The 19,538-nt window shown below is 50.0% G+C and overlaps 1 protein-coding gene across 7 annotated transcripts in view; it reads right to left on the bottom strand.

Annotated features, from left to right (window-relative positions):
• CCDC136 (coiled-coil domain containing 136) overlaps positions 1 to 16,724 on the bottom strand; it is a 28,117-nt gene extending 11,393 nt beyond the window's left edge. For 3 of the 7 annotated variants that reach the window (XR_009736024.1, XM_061414654.1, XM_061414651.1), the window contains exons 1-13: positions 16,618 to 16,723; positions 15,718 to 15,825; positions 13,910 to 14,164; positions 13,752 to 13,826; positions 7,797 to 8,120; positions 5,464 to 5,575; positions 4,707 to 4,875; positions 4,317 to 4,457; positions 3,825 to 3,980; positions 3,373 to 3,543; positions 2,710 to 2,895; positions 986 to 1,180; positions 314 to 541 (exon numbers count right to left, since the gene is read on the bottom strand). Coding sequence is in view for 6 of the 7 variants with exons in the window: in XM_061414654.1 (XP_061270638.1) it covers positions 314 to 541; positions 986 to 1,180; positions 2,710 to 2,895; positions 3,373 to 3,543; positions 3,825 to 3,980; positions 4,317 to 4,457; positions 4,707 to 4,875; positions 5,464 to 5,575; positions 7,797 to 8,120; positions 13,752 to 13,826; positions 13,910 to 14,164; positions 15,718 to 15,825; positions 16,618 to 16,675 (2,178 nt within the window). In the remaining variant the exon portion in view is untranslated. Of the gene's footprint in view, positions 1 to 313; positions 542 to 985; positions 1,181 to 2,709; positions 2,896 to 3,372; positions 3,544 to 3,824; positions 3,981 to 4,316; positions 4,458 to 4,706; positions 4,876 to 5,463; positions 5,576 to 7,796; positions 8,121 to 10,447; positions 10,602 to 13,751; positions 13,827 to 13,909; positions 14,165 to 15,717; positions 15,826 to 16,617 lie in introns of those variants that run through there. The other 4 variants (XM_061414653.1, XM_061414650.1, XM_061414652.1 and 1 more) reach the window with 4 other exon arrangements.
• Between the last annotated feature and the right edge of the window lie 2,814 nt (positions 16,725 to 19,538).

Here is a 19,538-nt window from a genome sequence, read left to right as displayed (position 1 = left end):
CTAAAGAACCCAAACAAACACTAGGTTGCTCTACTTCCAACTACATCTGGAAAATGAGGTATTAAAGAGACTGAGTTCAAAGTATCAGGAGATCACAGACTTCCTGATCATCACAGTGCTTCAGTTGGGCATCCATCCGGAGGAGCAGCTCAGGCCAGACCTAAAGCTGTGACTAAGGAGCCCATGAGTGGGCTTCAGCTTCCTCTCTGCTCCTGGCCCAACAGGCCTTCGGAACTCAGACCCTGCTATGGAGCACCTTTCCCTAGCATACTGCTGCCCCCAGAACTGTCTCCCTGCCTCTTGCTATGGTTACCTTGTTGTGACCACACTTCGAGGACTTAGGCCATTTGGAATCCTCGGGATTCTCCAACACTTCCCGGAAGCTGGACTCCTTGAAACGGTGCAGCGCTCCTTGCAGTTCTAACTGTTCTTTTACTATGTTCTCTTGGTTCTGTATCAGTTTCTTCTGCTCCTCCTGCATGCCTTGGTAGAGCATCTGCACTTCACACAGGTCCTGTAACTTTGTGAGAAGCTCCTGACTCTGTGAGGTGGAGTGGAAGGAAGTGGGCGGCACTGTGATAGTTACACGGAAAGACCTCTGCCTCCTTCCCTCTGGGGACCCTTCCCTCAAAGGAGTTGGCTTTGCTCAGCCCACTTGGGATAGGAGGGGAGTCTTTCTACACAGACCTGCCAGTGGAGGAGTTAAGACCTCCTGTGGGTGGATGTCTTTTGCTTTTTACAAAGTGATTTCAAGGACATTTTCTCCAGATGGACTAAATATCTAAAATGCTGGACAGATTCCAGAGTTGAGGTTGTATTTCAAGATTTAAAGCCCTAATCGGCTATATTGAGCAGTTTTGTGTGAGGAGACTGGTGAGAAAGTGAGGAGTTAAGACAAAGTTCCTTTTGCATCCTTTCACTTCTCCTCAGGTCGCTCACATCCGGGAAGGGCCTCGCAGCTGACGGCCGCCCTGGCCGCCATTACCTTATGGAAGAGACCAGACTTGGGGAGTGGGAACGTGAGCCTGTGCAGCTCTTCTTGTAGCTGGCCCTGCTCCTCCTGCATCCTCCTCTGCTCCTCCAGGAGCTCGCACTGCTCCATCTGCAGCTGTGCCATCTCCTTCTGGCTGGCTTTGTAAGTCTCCTGCAATTCTGTCAGTCTGAAGAGCAGCGCATCACACTGTGGATGGGGCGGGGCACGCAGGGTGGTCAGCGGACCACGCCTGTGTTCTGTTCTGTGATTCTCCAGGATCTCCCTCCCTGTGGTCACCTTAGACTGATCACCCCAAGCCCCACTGCGCCCCCTAGAGGCCTACATGTTGAACGGGAACCCCAGCAGGCGGCTCAGGGCTGAAGCTTGGCTGTGCTGGATATTTTGCCTACTAGTCCTCTCTGAGGGTGGTTTTCAAGAGAGTGTTGGCAATGCCCCTCCCTTCTTACCTCCCCCTTGCTTCTTTCCTCTGGTGAAGACCATTTTCCCACCGTGCTGGGAATTCTAGTTTTCCAGTTGTTTCTATAACTGATTATGTTCCTTACCAATAAGGATGTACTTTCACCCTAATTTCCCCCCATATTTGTTTTCATCATCAGCTTTAAGAATCTTTAGAGAAGTATGAACTATTGCTAAGCTGGGGTTGAGAAGACTAAAGTATCCTATGACTCCAAAAACCCAATCTTCTAGTATCAGACTAGTCTCAATGCTCTTTTAGGACTAGAGAAAAGACTGCCTCTGTGTGCCAACATCCTTCTCCCTTCCTATGGTCCCCTCCCCTAGTAGAGGAAGTGATGAGCGGGATATGGACCCCCTGGCCCTCTCAATGGAGTCGGTGTGGCGGGAGAAGGGAAAGTGAGCCTGGGTGTAGAAAGGCAGGTGGACTACTAGGGCAGCCCAAAAAACATCTCCAGCTCTGTGTCTTCGGAAGGCCTTCCCCTGGAGACATAGCCTGCTGTGGCAGGAGCAAATGAGTATTCTAGCAGTATTTTGCATCATGTGTTGACATTTTTCCATTTCCTGCCAGTGATCAGGAGCTGAAAGTACTCAATAAGGCTAATTAATAATGACTTGCATTTTACACACTATGGAGAAAAGGGAAAGTGAGGAAGGAAGGCCTTATTGATCACCAGGATTTTTCACTAAAACAAAGTGAGGTAAGAGTAATATTCTGCTCAATTTAAAAAGGGTAAGATTCGAGTTGAGAATTTAACTACTCTGAAGTCATGGAATAAATCCTGGAAAAGCCCAGGTTCTTCTAATAACTAATCAGCACTCAGGGCACCAACCATGCCTTCTGACAAGAGCAGCTACAATCTGCCTCAGAAAACTGGACCTTCTCTTTCTAGTTCTAACAGTCATAGTTGTGCATATGGGCCTACGTGTATGTTCTCCTCCACAAATGACAGGATTTCACTATAGTTCTAAAAATAAAGTATAAAGTCTACGCTCATGGAATCATGTGTAAAATCTTCAGGTGTTCAGACTGGACCCAGATGTATTGATTCTACTAAGCTGTAGCTCAGGCTCAAAGTGAAGGTCAAGTCAAAGTTTTAATGTTAACAGCATGGGTTCTGTCTCTGTTCCCTGCCTTTCCACACTCAGCTGTGACTGGACAGGAAGTCCATCAAGCCTTTCATTTGCATGACTTCATCTCTTGCCCCTCTACTTCCTCTCTCCAAGGCTTGGGAGACCTCACCTGTCTTAGTTACAATTACCTTATTAGCACACTTCCCTTTGTCCTCTAGGATGGACTGGGTGCTCCTGAGCTGCTGCAGCTCCTGCTGGCAGAGCAGGAACTCCTGCTCCAGCTGGTCATACATGTGCTTCTGCCGGTCCAGTGTTTCCTGGCTGCACTGGTACAGCCGCTTCGTCTCCTGCAGCTGGGCGTGGACCTCTGCACTCTGGGGCGGGGAGGCAGACCCCACCATTATCCCCAGAGACCCATGGCCATACTCTCTCCTCTCGGGCAGGGGCTAAGGGGGTCCTACCCTGTCCTTTCCAGGTCTAGGGGGGAACTCCCTGAGATGGACGAATCCCTAACAGGCTCTCCACAGATACTGGGGGCTTCCTCTCTGGGGAGGCAGGGAAGGGAAAGGGCCTCCTTTCTACAGTCATTTCGGACTTAAAATCACAGGAAGCCGAGTGTGTTGTGACCCTCTGAGGTCACCTTTCCACTGGGCACAGTCATAGTTGTGTATATGGACCTACATATATGTTCTTCATGAATGACAGGATGTGATTATGGTTCTAATAGTAAGGTATAAAGTCTCCTCACCAACAGCTCCTCCATAGAACTACCATCCCTTTCTCCTGCGGACCCAGCCTCTCATGGGAGGGTCTGCCGGGCTACCTTCTCCCTCACCTGAAGCTTGTTTTACCTTCTCGCTGCTCTCCTGGTAGGTGGTCACAACACCCCTGAGGTGCTGCACCTCGGCCTCATGGCAGCGCAGAGTGTCCCGCAGGTGCTGCTGCACGTCCAGCAGCTTGTCCTTCTCACATGAGATGCTCTGGCACTGCAGCTGCAGCTTCTGTAGCTGGCACTGTAGCTCCTGCGGTGGAGGGGGCCTGGGGCAGTGCCTCTGTAGTCCTCCACCCACTCACTCTTCTGCTGGAATCGCCCTCAGACACAGACAGTCTGAGAATCCACTGGTCCCTGCCCTGCGCTTACAGGCTGCCCTCTGGTCCAGTGGGGGACTCGAGGGCAGCTGGAGTCCTGGACCTGCAGTGCCATACAGGTGGCAGCTGGAGCTATTTCAACGCTCTACTCTTCTCCCCACCCTGCCCAAACCTCTTGGCACCTGAGCAGCCCCTCATCTCGGGTTGCTGTTACCTTCTCACTCTGGCTTTCTACTGTGCTTTTCATGACTTTGAGCTGCCGGAGCTCAGCCTGAAGTTGTAGCTGCACCTTCAAGAGCTCACTCTGTTCATCCTGGCTAGCATCGTACTTCTGCTGCAGGGCACAGAGTCTGGTCTTCAGCTCCTCGTTCTGTGGTGGGGAGGATGTGGGAAGAGTGGTTACTCTCAGAAATCAGCAGACCCCTCTCCACACCAGAGTGGTTGTTTTTGCCGAGCAGACATCTTGAGGAGCTCCCCTGGGCATTAGCGTTTAGTTTCTTCTCTGCAGCAGACGCTCCATCATGACTACCATTCTAGAATGCAATGCTGTGTGACTTCTCCACTTGCTCTCCAGTTGGCCGTACCCCTGGCTGCAGGCCAAGAGTCAGTAGAGTGCAGCCCACCTCTGCCTTCATCCTCCCTGGAAGCGGTAACTCCAATCGGGCCCTTCTGCCCTCCCCTGGTGCCCAGCCCTATCCGTGTTTACCTGGGTGACACTGTGGGACGTCTGAAACCGAAGCACCTCATTCTGTGCACACTTGAGCTCCCTCTGCAGCCGCCTCTGCTCCTCCTCGCTGGTCCGGCGATGGTGATGTAGCTCTTGCAACTCACAAGTCAATTTCTTACACTGTGTGGGAAATGGAACAGGAAGCCTGAATTACTACAGGGACCATATGAACTCTGGGAATGGACCTAGGCAGAGTATGGCAGTACTTTTACTGGAATATTCCATGAAAGGCACACAAGTGAGACCCCAGAGTCTGATCTCTTGCCATAGCACCTGTCTCCCTTGTTGACCTTGTGTCTAAGGAGATGCTGCTGACACAGGCCAGGAGAAGGTAAGAGCGAGGCAGTGAAGGAGCTGGCCTTTCCCTACCTTGCTCTGCATGTCATGCATCTGCTCCTTGGCTCCCAGCAGCTGCTGCCGCAACAAATGCATTCCAGGATCGGGCTCCAGGAAATCCTCTTCTGAGGTCTGAGACTCTGCTGACCTCATAGTCCGTAGCGTTTGGGACTCCAGCCACCTTTCTGTTGCTCTTCGTGTCCTGTAATTCAGAACCCCAGAGCCACATTCGGGAGAGCGTTCTGCCCAGCACAACCGGCCAAGTATGCCTGGTCCTGATGCCTTCATTTTAGGCAAAAGACAGTTAAGGAGCCTTCTCTTGTGATTTACCTCTCAAACACACTTGAAGGATGACAGAAAAAGTCCCCAGCACCTCAACCTGCAAAGGCATGTCTGGCTCTGAGAGACCCTAAGGGTACTAGTCGAGTCACTCCAGGCTGGGACTGGAGTGAAGCCAGCTCCAATTTGGAAGCAGTGCATCCTTAGACTGGATCAAGTCTGGGAGGACAATAAAGGAATTGCTTCTCCTCTACTCCAGAGCAGAGCCAGCCAGACCTAACTGCCTATAGTGGAAGAAAATGAAATTTCAGAACTCGCCCAGCTCTAGTCCTGAGACATCTGGTTGGATCCCCATACCTGCTTCTCAGCAGTATTCAAACCCTTCAAATACCATGGGAAAGACCAGCTCTCCCACAGTGGAGGAAGGCTGGGGAGCCTGACATCTGCCTTCGGTGGTTCTACTCAGGGAATAGCCCTGTCCTAAAGAGCCCTGTGGGCCTGTGGGCTGTACCTCTCACTCTCCAGATCTGCAAGCTGCCCTGTGAGGCTGCTGTTGCTCTCCTGCAGGGCCCGGTACTCCTCGTTCAGGAAGTGGTAACGTTCCCGCAGTTGCTGCAACTCTTCTGCAGAGGACAGGCGGAGAGGTGAGACCCCAGGGAGGAAGCACAGATGACCAGCCCCCAGTTTTCTAGCCCAGAAATCTGGCTGCAGAAAGCTGAAGAGTTTCTTTTTCTAGAGACAGATGAGATACCCCATGCAGAGGTTTAGAAGACGGGGCCCAGAAAGTTTCAAGTTGCAATGGGTCTTTGTCCTCTTTCAGTGTGCTGCCCTTATTTTCAACTTCCCAGAAGACTGGCCCTGGGTGTCCATCTTCAAAACTTCAACCAAGAGGGCCGGGGTGGGGGGTGCGGAGGTGGCAGGGGAAACAAGCAAAACCAACCAAGACAGCGTCTTCAGATTTTTAGGAGCTTTTGAGGGTTTCAGGAATTAATTGTGAGGGTTTTTGGTTTATTGTATTTAAAGTTCCCATTCAACTGTTTATGGTTATTGTCCTTACACTTTTAGTACAAAAAGCTGAGAGTGTGAACTGCCAGTCCTCAGCTTTCAGAGACAACCCAGGCATCCTTGCACTTCTTGTTGTCCTTTTACTTCCTTTATCATCACACCCAATCCATCGGCCTGCACATGGTCAAGAAATCTTTCTAATGATCTTTTTTATCTGCCAGCAAAAAAGCTCACCACAACTGAACCCACAAATTATACATCCACAAGCATCAGCAGAGATCTGGTTAAAATGCCCAGCACAGATCCTAAGTTCCAGATACCAATACTTTTTCATGATGTGAAAATAGAAACACACATATCTGCTTTGTTTTTTCATGATGAAGAATTAATTCTCTCAGAATACTAATTCTGCTGATGTTTAAAGAACACTAACTTGCTCCAATTAGAGCCCAAGGCCTATCTTTCCCACTCTAAGAGTCAACACCCTGACATTCACTTCTAGTGTTCCTTCTTTAGTCCACTCAAAAGTCTTCGGCATACTCCAGATTACCGTAGAAGGAAGGAAGGAAACTAATCTTTAATAAAAGCTAACCATGTGCTAAGCATTAGACCGGATGATTCCCGCCTTGGCGTTAGTTGTGTGTGAGTGCTTTCAGCATACTAGGCATTTCATTTAATCCCCAAAAAAGCCCTATAAGGTTTTCTTTCTTTCTTCCTTTTTAAATAAACTTTTAGTGTTAGAACAGTTTTTGATTTACAGAAAAGTTGCAAAGATAGTGCGAAATTCCCTGGGAGTATTTTCACCCAGCTTCCCCTCTTGTTAACATCTTTCCATGGGTACATCTGTCATGAGTAAGGAATGAACACTGGTATATTACTGTTAACTAAACTCTATATTTTATTCAGATTTCTCTACGTTTTCTCTAAGGTCCTTTTCCTGTTCCAGAATCCCATCCAACTATAAAGTTTTATTAATCAATTTTCACAGCTATGGAAACTGTGAGATAATAACCAGGCTAAGTTTATCCTGCTAATTAGCAGAGCTGAGATTCTGAACAGCCCAAGCCTTCCAACTGTGTTAGCCTCCTTCTCAGAGTATATCAGTCCAAAGGCGCTTCTGAGAAGCCTGTTACAGCTGGGAAAACTTGAAGTTCTTTTGATTCCTTGTTGACTGCCTTTGCTTGACCTGGCCTAGTACAGGGCCTCCCATTATACTCAGATCATAAATCTAGCCTCAGAATAAAGGCAAAGTCTCTTATGTCATGAAGCCTAGCAACTCACTGGGAGACTCTGAGCAGAGCTCTAAGCTTTTGTGTACCTCATGTATTACTAGAAATAACCTCTGTTCCTCTCCAGCTGTCTTGTGCTCTGGTTTGTTGCCCCCTAAAACTTCTACTTGGGGAGGGCTGTGTGCTATGCTGTGCTTCGTTGCTCAGTCATGTCCAGCTCTTTGTGACCCCATGGACTACAGTCCACCAGGCTCCTCTGTCCAAGGGGCTTCTCCAGGCAAGAATACTGGAGTGGGTTGCCATGTCTCCACTCAGATTCTTTACCATCTGAGCCACTAGGGAAGCAGGAAGGACTTTAGCACAGGCAAATCAACAAATGTATGATGGCTCTGTGAGGAAGAATTCTCAGGGGACATCTCCATGGTACTGTTTCTTATACCGTCATAGATTGGTTACATGACCTCAAGCTTTTCTCTCTTACAGTCTTGAATCCCACCTAGAAGTTTCTTCTACAGGTTCCCAATTCATGATCTAAGCCCATCTTCTTGCAGCCTAGCTCCCTCTGCTTGATTTGACTCACAGACCGGGAGGAGGGCTCACTTTCTCATACCTTGCATCTCAGAGAAATCTGAGAGACTGAAACTATTGGAAGGGTCAGAGTTCTTCATGTCTATTTCTGCACGGAGGGAGGTGATCTCCATCTCGTACTCTCCTCGGATTCGGTCCATGTCCTCGAGTTCATTCTGCATCCGGCAGATGTCCTCCTGCAGCGAGGCTATGTCACTGTCATGTTCAGTCGCGGAGTCCTCCGCTGCTTGCCGCAGAGTCTGGATCTCAGCCCGGGCTAAGTGCAACTCCTGTTCTATTTCCTTAAGTTCACATTCCTTTTCACGCTCTAACAGGGAAATCTCCTCCCGCAAGGACCGCAGCTCACCTGCAAAGCGCAAAGATGATATTGAGATGATCAAGAGGATAACCAACCGTATTCTAGAGGCACAAAGTTAAAAGGCAGGTTTATTTCTTATCTGGAAAACTCCTGACAACCTGGTCTCTACCCCATCAGAGAAGTACAGCTTCACCTGATGTGGAATAAAGGGAATACCTAAGAGAACAGAGTCAATCTAGGTAGTAAGGTGCAATAGGAAAGCAGATCTTGAGGCTTTGCATCAAAAACACATTAGGCAAAAACAAACAAACAAACAAAAAACCCAAAAAACCCAAAAGACAAACAACAACAACAAAAAACAAATTAGGCTACCCCAAGCAAAAAGTATTAGGTACTTCTAAGAAATCACCTAACAGTTAAAGACCAGACCTAATTTTCAGCATTTTACTTATGCCCTGAGTCTTCCCAAAAAGTATCTTACTAAAAAAACACTTATAGATTATTCTCATCTATTCAGTCTGGGAGCTTAGAAATTACAGAGGCTCAGATTTTCCATGAACTGCTTGTGTTAAGTGCTGGTCCCAAAACAATGTGTATTTAGAGCTCACAGCTGAAATTCAAATATAAGCTCATAGCAAGGTAATCAAACAATGGGGAAATAAACTAGATGCCAATTAATAAGGGATTGTTTAAATTGAAGAAGATGAAATAGAATATTGGCTGCCATTTAAAAGAAAGTGGCAGATCTATAGAGAAAACATGAAAGGGTTTCCATAATATACTAACTAGAAAGAAAAATGAGCTGTAAAATACATGGTATTATCCATTTTTGCAAAAATATTTATACGTATAGTATATAACACAAATATATAGAGACATAGAAAAGGGTCTGGAAAGATAGAAGTCCTCAACCATAAAACACAGTTGTTGCTAAGGAATGATTTAGCATGTGAGAGGGACTTTTACTTTCCACATTATATATATCAGTGCTTTGATAGTTTTCACAACAAGCTTACATTTTATAATATGTTCTAATGTACAAAATAAACATGTCAGAGCTCTCAGTATCTGTGGAGCATCTCAGGGTTTCTGAATAGAGGTACTCATTGGGAATCAGGAGAATCTAAACGTGGAGCAAGAGTAAAAAGATATTGCCACCAACACAGAATTCAAAATTTGGGGGTCAGGATTAGGAAATTAGGATTCAGTTAGGAGGGTCAGGACTTTCCCACAAACTCTTTGCAAGGCAGCCTCTCCCTAACCCTTGCCCCCAACTCCCTTCAGATTTCAACCTTCCCTAGCCTCTCCCCCAACCTTCTCAATAAATGAAGTCCTTCATTAAATGCTCTCATAGCCCCTTGTACTTTGCAGCGTGTGTTATTAAAACGCTGGCCTCCCCTTCACTTGCAAGCTTCATGAAGACAGGAATCATGTCTGTTTTGCTCACCATTATAGCTCCAGGATCTGCCAGAGACCCTAGCATAATGTACTCAATAAATATTTGCTGTATACATGCATAAATGAGGCGGGGGATACATCTAGTTCACAAACTTTTACTGAGGACTACAGGTGCAGAATTGTATGTTTGGGTATTAAAAACAAACAAACACTAGAACAGAAAATGGAGGTTTGACTAGAAAAACTTGGACATACTACAGACATAAACGCTGGGCCGATGGGGAGTCCAGAGGCATGGGGGAAGGTCTCTGGCCCTACACTGCCAAGCTCACAGGTGCGGTTCCGGGCACACCTTTTGCCAGTCTTCCCTTCTCTACAAGCATCCTAGCTGTCTCCTCTACTTAGTCTACTCAACAAGTATTAGTTGATCACATCTGTGCCAAGCCCAAACATCTCTGCTTAGATTCTCCGACTTCCTTCCTATTCGAAGGAAACAAAGTCCTTGCTCTTTTTACTACTGAACAGTCTGCCCCTTGGAGCATATAGCCTAGTCGGGGAGACACACAAGTCACTGGCCATTAGGATAAAGGCCCGGGTGGGTTTTCTGTCAGAAACCTCCACTTCCCCACTCTGCCCCTGATGTTCAGGTTCAAGTATCCCTGAGGTTTTCCTCTATGTCTTTAAAAAAAAAAAAAAAGACATTCTCAGATCCACTGAATGACGGAGGGTCAACCTTGAAAAGCTCTTAATTAGAAACACACAGGGGCAGCGGGGTGGAGCTTGCGGACACCAGGGAGGACCTTATCTGGAGGCTGGGCTGGGCGGCCCCTTACTGGGGCGGCCTCGCTAGGAGTTGGAAAGGCCGGACCGGGGTGCTGAAGAGCCAGCGCCGGTTGGCAGTGAGACTGGGGCCGTCGGGGCGACGCCGAAGGCCCTGGAGCCGGGCGAGGGGCACAGAAAAATCACTTCTCACTCACTGGTTATGGCCTCCATCTCACTGGCCCGCCCCTCACCAAGCGGTCTCTCTGGGCGGGGCCTCCCGCCGCCGGCCGGTCCCAGCCCCCGAAGGGCTGTGGCGGCCGGAACGGCCTCTCAACACCAGCTACCTCTGAGGCCGCGCGCGCCCCCTCTTGGCGGAAACGGGCAACGCGCGTGCGCAAGGACTCCTCCGCGGCGTGGGGTTTGGGTGCCTTCCCCAAACCTTCCCTCATAGCTCAGCGGGTAAAGAATCTGTCTGAAAGGTAGGAAACCTGGGTTCGATTCCTGAGTCGGGAAGATCCCCTGGCAAAAGAAATGGCAACCCACTGCAGAATTCTTGCTTGGAGAATCCCATGGACAGAGGAGCCTGACAGGCTATAGTCCACGGGGTTGCAAAGGTTGGACATGACTTAGTGACTAAACCACCACCACCCAGACCTGCAGCACCCCCACCACCACCACCACCCGCCGCCCCATCCCACCCCTGGGCTTACGTGAGGTCTAATGCTCTAGCGGATCCTTTCTTTCATCATACCAACATGATCCAGTGTGACCCATCCCCCAAAAACGAAACACCAGGAGCTGTCCCTTGACTTCTTTTCCGTTGTTTCTCTGCTTCTCTCCAAGACAGGACTACTGGAATTATGCGTACTCAACCTTCTCCATTTCACTTCCCCTTTCCTCTTCAAGCTCAGTATAGTCAGGTTTCTATCTTCACTGAAATGTCTCAGAGCCCTCCGTCTTGCCCAAACCAATGGCCGTCTTACTTAGCAACTTTTGACAGCGCTGATCACTGTCTCCTTGAAGCACTTTCTGCTCTTGGCTTCCAGGTCACCAAATGCTTCAGTGGTTCCTCCTACTTCAGTCTCTGTTCATTTCTCCTTGCCTGTGAGACTTTTAACTTTCAGAGCATCCCTGGAACCCTTTTCTCTCCTTTTCCTGTATCTCTCCATGTGATTTCACTGTGATCTCCCATGGATTCAAATGTAATCTATATGCTAATGACTCCCAAATTTATATCCTCAGTCCTGATTTCTCCTCTGGTTCTGGATTCATATATCCAGCAGCTTCCTTTAATATATTGACTTAGATGTCAATAGCCATTTCAAACTCAACATGTAGAAAACATGTCTTAAAGGGTTCTCCTAGCCCTGAAATTTGTTCCTTGTCAAGTTGTTCGCATTCCAGTAGATGACACCACCATCCATTCAGTTTCTCAAGGCAAAGTCATCTTTCATGCCTCTCTTATCCCCCAATCCAATTCAGCAAGTCCTGAGAGCTCTAAATTTCAAATTGTATTCTCAATCATCTCCATTTCTACTGCTCTAATCCAAATAACCATCATTTCTTTGCTGGACTATTGCAATTATTTGCTGACCAGACTCAACTGTTTTGACTCTTTTCTTGTCATTCAATTTCCACAGAGTAGCCAAAGTATTCTTTTAAGAATGTAAAGTGGATCATATCCCTCCAGCCCTGGCTAATACCCTCCCATGTTTTCCACTATACTTAGAATACAAGTCAAACCTCTCAGCTGGCTTATAAGGTCCTCTGTAATCTGAACTCTCCCACTTCTCAGAACTCTCTCTTAGCAAAATCCCCCACAAACACTTTGCTCCAGCCACGATATCCCTCAAACACATGAAGCTTATTCTTGCCTCTGAGCTTCTGCAGTTGCTAATTCACCTGCCTGGTGTGCATGTCCCTCAGATCTTCTTCATGATTCAGGTCTTAGTTCAAATGACCCCTTCTCAGACATTTCTAACTACTCTATCAAAAATACACTTCCATCTTACCCCCATCCATATCATATTGTTATATTTTCTTCCTGAACTGATGGTGTTTGTCTGTTTTCTGCCTTTCCCATCAGAATGTACTCTTCATTAGGGCAGGGATCTGATCTATGTTGTCCATAGCTAGTCCTCCAAGTATATAGGCACTCAATAAATGGTTGATAAAGCATATAAGTCAGCCCTATTTTACAGCTAAGGAACTGAGTCTCAGAAAGATAAAAGTGACTTGCTCAAGATCACAAAGCTTGTTATGTGCCAGAACTGGGCTCAAGAATCTAGGTGACCTGAGAACAATGCTCACACTCTTTCCCCAGAGCAACATGGCTCCTGCAGTTTCTCTCCCTCCCTGAATGGCAATCCACTCCAGAATTCTTGCCTTGAGAATCCCATGGACAGAGGAACCTGGTGGGCTACAGTCCATGGGGTCGCGAAGAGTCGGACACGACTGAGCGACTAACACTTTTACCTCCCCACCACCTCAGCACCTTTATTGTCTACTTTTCCTGTTTTATTTTCTACCTTTGCTTACGTCTTCTTTCCCTCCTCTTTCCCTCCTCCTCTCCCACCTTGGCTTGCTCCTCTCCAGGCCTGCTTGCCAGCCTTCCTTATTTTTCCATTTATACTTCTCTTTTGGCTTGATCTCAGTTCTGCCTGGAGAGTCCCTGCAGTTTTCTAGGGCAGCTCCCCAAAACCTTCCCAAAGCCCACAGATGTAACAAAACCTGCCTCTTTATTTGGTGGCACAGTGGACTGTAGGATGCCTGCCTTGCTGCTTCCCAGAGACGTGGGCGTTAGAAACAAAAGGGCTTTGGGGGCCACTAGGCTGCAGTCCATGGGGTCGCTAAGAGTCTGACACGACTGAGCGGCTTCACTTTCACTTTTCACTTTCATGCATTGGAGGAGGAAATGGCAACCCACTCCAGTGTTCTTGCCTGGAGAATACCAGGGACGGCGGGGCCTGGTGGGCTGCTGTCTATGGGGTCATACAGAGTCAGACACAACTGAAGCGACTTAGCAGCAGCAGCAGCAGCAGCTCGGTCCTCAGTAGCAAGAGAAGTGTTCTCATCTGAGTCCCCTCCTGTCACTTCTCATTGGCTCACCACTCTTCCCATGATGCTCTTGGAGGGATGGGGGAAAAAGTAATATGGTTTGCAATTCAACCCTGACTACCTACCCCTGGCACTGACCAGGAGAACAAAGAAAAAGGGACGAGAAGGGGAGAGACTGAGGGGAGAAGAGGGAGTTAGCCTCAAGGAAAGGGGGTGAAATGGGAGGGCAAAAAAAGGGAAGGAGGAGGGGGACAGAAGAGTCAGTTAGAGGTGCCAAAAAAAAAACAAAAACGGAAATTAAGAGGGTAATGGAGAGATGAGGAGAAAAGGGTAAGAATAGTAGAAGAAAGTGAGGAGAAAGTACCGAGTTCGGCTCCATTGGTCTGCTGTGCCTCTGCTAAACCCTCAAGACACAAGTACTCAGATGACTGCCTACCCGCCAGTCCAAGTGCAAGAAATTACCTTGGAGCTGCTGGATCTGCTTAGTGAACACCTCTGCCTGCTGGGCGCTGGCCATCCGCTCGTCCTCCAGGAGCCCTGCAGGGACAGGGGAGCTGGTGTCAGGCTGGGGACCCAGTGCCTTTGGGCCCAAGCCCTCCAGCCCCATCACAGGTGCTCACCCTGCAGCTCCAGAGAGTCATCCTCGTGCTGCCCTGCCAGCTCCCGGGTCTCCTCCAGTTCTGCCACCAGCCGCAGCACCTGAGCCCTTAGCTCCTCCAGCTCCGTCTCCGTGAGGCTCAGGCCTCGGTGCTTGCTCATCGACAGGGAGCCCGCATTGCCACCTTTCTGCCCTGAATCATCCTCTTCTTCCATCTCTTCTTCTTCCTCTTCCTCCTCCTCTTCCTCCTCATAGAGAGCTGGGAGTAACACTTCCCCTAGGAGAGAACCCCCCGCAACATCCCGCCAGTAAGAGCCAACTTTCTTCCCCAGTCCTTAGAGGGCCCTCCACCTCACTGTCCTTAGAGGGCAGAGATGGTATAATAGTGCCACCTGGTGTCCCCCAAGGAGCCCCTGGGCAGCACCTGCATGCCTGAGGAGCTCCGAGGTGTGAGAGTCAAGTTTGGAGGTATCCATCCCCCTCCCAGGCGCTTTCTGGACCAATATTGCCTCTGGGGCCTCCAAGGACTGCCTTCAGGTGGACTGAACAGCCAGGGACTGGCTTGCACAAGGATACCTGCTTCTTCCATCCTTGTCTCTGGGTACAAGTAGTCAAGAAAGGATTCAGACACTGGGTGTGTCTTTAAGCCAAACAGGGCAAGAATTACGGTTTGGAGGTTTGTACAAAGTTTACAAACGATCCAAGTGGCTTGTGAGAAACTAACCTTTCCATGATAAGAAAGTGTTGCCTATCAGTAGGCAGAGAAAGAGAACATCTGAATGAAATGATCTAAAGGATTTACTGGACAAACACTGGGGCCCTTCCAAACATATTCCATCGAATAGCCTTTTTGAAATTTTCTACCAAGTCCACTTTTCTTTTCCCTGCTGAGTGTCTGGAGGTCTCCTTTCCTCCCCTGCTGACCAAAAGGCAGTTTTTAGGGGGAAGTCATAGGTTGTACTTGTGTGTAAAAGAAAGCCTGCCATTTTAATGAGTTAAGAAACTGGGGTGTGCTGGTCTCCAGTCTCTGGCTGGCAAGCACCCCCTCCTTTACTGCAATGCAGTTCCTCTAAATAGCAAAACCTTATCTGGATGGCAACTGTTTTGTTTAAAAATTCTGAATCTCTGGTCTGGTTTTGTCCAGTAACCACAGCCTAAGATTCATCTGGGACCCCTGGCATCATCTGTCTCCCCGGGGTGGCGGGGCGGGGGCAAGATTGTCCACACTGGATGTGCACAGGGACCTTGGGACCCTTCACAGGAAGTCCTGGCAACAGGACCAGCATCCTTCTAGCATCCTCCGGGTGTTGGCAGCAACTGCCAAGTCACATGGGTGTGGTGGGAATACACATGTGTTGGGAGGTTGGCCTTTTCAGCAGCCCCCTTCCCAGGCTCCCTCTTTCAGGCAGTAAGATAGCCTAGAGAACCAAAGCCACCAGGCTTCCATTTGAAGTCAGTGGTGGCAGCACCAGAAAGACAGTTCACATGCTCACTTCCCTGCTTTTCAAAATAAGAGACAGCTTGGGATCTGGGTCGGGAGGCAGAGAGAACAAACCCCCTGCTGAAAGGCTGCTTCAAAGCTCTGTCCAAAGAGGCCTCTTTCTCTGTCTGGCAGCTCCCTCGGGACACACAACCTGGTTAGCTGGTGATTAGAACCCCAAAAGGATGTACCTTGAACTTCCCTCAAAGCCTGAGCCCTGAGGAGGGCTAGCAGGTGCTGAGCTGAACTAGGGGGAAGGTGTGTGTCCTGGCTCAGAGTTCTGGAGGGTCAGAGGGAGGAAGGAAAATTGGGTGAGGGGGAAGGAAAGAAAGCTTTATGGGAAAACTCACCCTCCATAGCTTGCATACCCCGCCGTTCCAGGGACCCCCAGCGTTGGCCCTTCTTCCTCTCGCAACCCTCGGACACCTCATAGGAGCCTAAAGTGGTCACTGTGGGTCCTGTGAGCAGGGAGAGAGGAGGGATTGTGGGGTGCCAGGGTGGTTGGGGTGAGGCGGAGAGGGGAAGGGACACACCTTCTAGCCCTTCGGAGCCCTTGGGATTTTCATTCCGGTGGAAGTACTTGGCTCACTCTCCCAGGCACTGCGACTCCTCTCCCCAAGCTGCCCCTCAGGCTGGGCCTCTGGGGACCCCGCCCTGCCCTGCTCATCCTCCTCTGCAACCTCTGTTCCAGGCTCCTCTCCCTTGCACAGGCAGAAAGGGTGTGTGTCTCTTTAGCCCAGAGGGGAAGAGTGGTAAGATGGACAAGAATGGCAGAGGGTGGGAGCCAGTAAAGAGGCTGAATGGGTGAGGTAGTGCGCCTAAGGGGAAGGTGGGGAGGGGGGCCGGCGATGGCTGGCGGGGGTCGCGTGGACCGGAGCCCCTCCCCTCCCCTCCATCTCTCCCTAGACTTCGTCCACCCCACCCGCGCCCCGCGCTCAGAAGCTTTAGGGGTGCGAGCGGGTGCAGGATCTGTAGAGACCCTAGGGCTGGACGCGGTATGAGGCTGGAGAGTCGAGACTGAGAAGGCTCAGGGCAGGGACTGCCAAGGAGGATGCGGCCAGTGTGGGGAAGACCCAGCCGGGAAAGATGGAGACCGGGCCCGGGTTGGGGGCAGGATGGAGGGAGGAGGAAGACTTCGGACGTCAAGGTGGGGAGTAGCGGAGGGGGCAGAGGCCGTGGGGGTCTGGGGGGAGGAGAGATGGAGAAGAGGAAGGAGAGGCATTGGTGAGGTGAGGGAGGGGCGCTCTGACCTGGGCCCGGGCAGCTCCAGCCCGAGGCGCCCGCGCCGGCCCCGGCGCCCGCCTCCATGGCCGCTCTCGCCACCGCCGCTGCCTCCCGGAGCAGACGCCGCCGCCGCCGCCACCGCCGCCACCGCCGCGAGGCCGGGTACCGGAGCCGGGTGCGCCGGGGAGGGAGGGCGGGCCGGCCGAGGGGGCGGGGCCTGGCCGGGCCACCTGACACCGCCCCCGCCGCCGCCCGGAAGCCGGTCTGCAGCCGCAGCTCCCGAGTTCCCCGAGGCCGAGCGAGCGGGCGATGGGAGGAGACCCGCGCGGAGAGTGCAAGCAGCTAGGAGTCGGCTGCGCGGGGGGACCCCCTCTGCTCCGTGTGCCAGGATCCCGTCTCGCTCGGTGATGAGGCAGGAAAACCAAAAGGATGGACGGATCCTCCCGGCCTGTTTCCTGAAAACACGCGAATGCTTTTCCACTCCTCTGGCTCCCTACGGCGCAGGGCGCGCCCCCCAGCTCCGCAGTCGGCGCGGACCCCGGCCACCCGCCCCAGACTCAGAATTGTGTGAGGGCAGGAGCGGGGAAACTGAGGCCAGGATACGTGAACTCGGGGCCCTGATCCTTCTGTTGTCCTTGAGTGCGCCCCTCACCAAGCCAGAAGCAGGGACCCTCTTAGGAGCGGCGGCTCCGTGGCCCTACACAGTCCTTAGTGTCCGAAGGCCGCCTTTCTCCACCGCTTGCCTTCCCACGAGCCCTACTCCCGGTGGGCTGCGAGCATGACCCCCACTCATCCTGCACGCATAGCCTGTTCAGGGTGGGCACTGCTGATTTACACTCTTAAAAATGGGAGATGTGAAACTTCCGCGGGCTTATGTCACTTAACTTCATCATTCATTCAAGGAACGTCTACCAGGGGCCAGGTCTTGAAGAAGCAATTGTTCTCACATCTCTGAAGGTCTTAGCTAGGAAAAATATTGGTACACTTGAGAACTGGGGCGTCCCAGGACATCCAGAAAAGCACTGCGAGATTCCTAAGCCAGGGACACACACCAATCCCTTCTGTCGCCCATCCACTCGCAAGGTCTTTGGCATATATTGTCTTTGTCACCGCCACAGGCTCCCAGGTTCACGATCCCTCCATATTCTTCAGGGGAGAACCTTTCATCACCTGGACATCCCCTACTTATCTTTCAACACTCAGCAGGGAGTCATCTCTAGGCAGCCCTTCCTAACTCTCCCTTCCACCCCATTATACACACCCTATCCTCCTTTCTTTCTAGGGCAGTGCCAGTCACTCAGGGTTGTCATGGTCAGGTTTTTAATTTTCTGTCTGCCCATTTTCTTGAAGACTGGGAAGTTACCACGGTCTTCTGTGTATCTCTAGCATCTGACAAATTCTCTTACACGTAGAATGAATGAGTAAAGGTAAATCTCCCAACTTCACATCTGTATATTCTGCTTATCATTTAGTATATGATCTCACACTCAAGGAGTTCAGTGTTGCCTGTTGACAATAATATTGCCTCTCAGCCTCTGTCTCTCTTTCCCTCCCTCCACACCCTGCCTCCTCTCCTCACCTTTCTTTCTCCCTCTCATACTCCCAGCTCAGTATGTGCTCAGAGAGATGGTGAGCACAGATCAAGATGTTTCTTGTGCTCCCTGGGGAATAGGGCTCCACTCCAGACCTTGTGGTTAATGTGATCTAGCTGTGGGGAAAGACTGCTGGGCAAGTCCACCCAGACCCCTTCCAGAGGGACTGCTGCAGACTTTAGGTTTGTCAAAACTTGGGGAGCAGAGTGCTTGTCAGGGATGGTGGAAGGGGTTGGCATCAGGAAGATGAAGGGCACAGGGTTCCCAGAAATGACAGAGTCTAATGCTGGAAGCAGAGCAACTCTTTGTTCTGCACCAGCCCAGCTCCTTCTGGTTCTGACTGACCAGCAGGGTCAGTTAGCAGACCTTGACTGCTGACCTCTTGGCTAATAGAGGGAGGGACTGGGAAGGCAGTTGTCAACTATAACATCCAAGGGTCCAGGCTCTCCTCAGGGAGCTCTGATCCTGAGTATTAGGACTAATCTCTCCTTGGGTCCTGGGTGCAGGTCATCATTTACCCTTGATTTGAGGAGTATTCAGGGGACACCTGAACCCATCTATTCTAGGGACCCAAATGTGGGTAATCCCTGAGCAGAACAGTACTGGGTTGAGCATGAGAGTGGAGATAGGAGGCAGGAGGTATGGGGGGACGTGGACTGCGGTCCAGAGATGCATCTCTGAAGGGCTTGGAGTGCTGGGAATGCCAAGCAGGTGATCAGCTTAGGGGGATGATCTGAATTAATCCTCATAATCCCTGGACCCAGGACTCAGCCTCCCTCCTAATCCCATCCCAGCAGATCATCCTCTCTGAGGACTGATGCAGCCATTTATCCCCATTTACCCTTATTTCTAAATACTTAGATCCTTTCATTAAAAAGAAAAAAAAAGAAAATCTTTTAAAGATGCATAAAGTACAATACAGAAAGTAACATAATAAATATCCATGCACTTACCACTGAAATTTAACAACTGTTCATTTCTTGACACGTTTGATTCCGATAGCCCATCTATTATATATTTACTTAAATATATGTATTTACAAACAATGGACAACATATTGTCACTCTGGTTATTTAACTTATATGCAGAGTATATCATGTGAAATGCCGGGATGGATGAATCACAAGCTGGAGTCAAGACTGACAGGAGAAATACCAACAACCTCAGGTATGCAGGGGATATCACTTTAATGGCAGAGAGTGAAGAGGAACTAAAGAGCTTCTTGATGAAGGTGAAAGAGGAGAGTGAAAAAGCTGGCTTAAAACTCGACATTCAAAAAAACAAAGATCATGGCATCTGGTCCTATCATCACTTCATGGCAAATAGATGGGGGAAATGTGGAAACAGTGTCAGAT

This window comes from Bos javanicus, chromosome 4 (genome assembly GCF_032452875.1).
Source record: "Bos javanicus breed banteng chromosome 4, ARS-OSU_banteng_1.0, whole genome shotgun sequence".
Taxonomy (NCBI): domain Eukaryota; kingdom Metazoa; phylum Chordata; class Mammalia; order Artiodactyla; family Bovidae; genus Bos; species Bos javanicus.
This window is presented reverse-complemented; position numbering and strand designations above follow the sequence as displayed.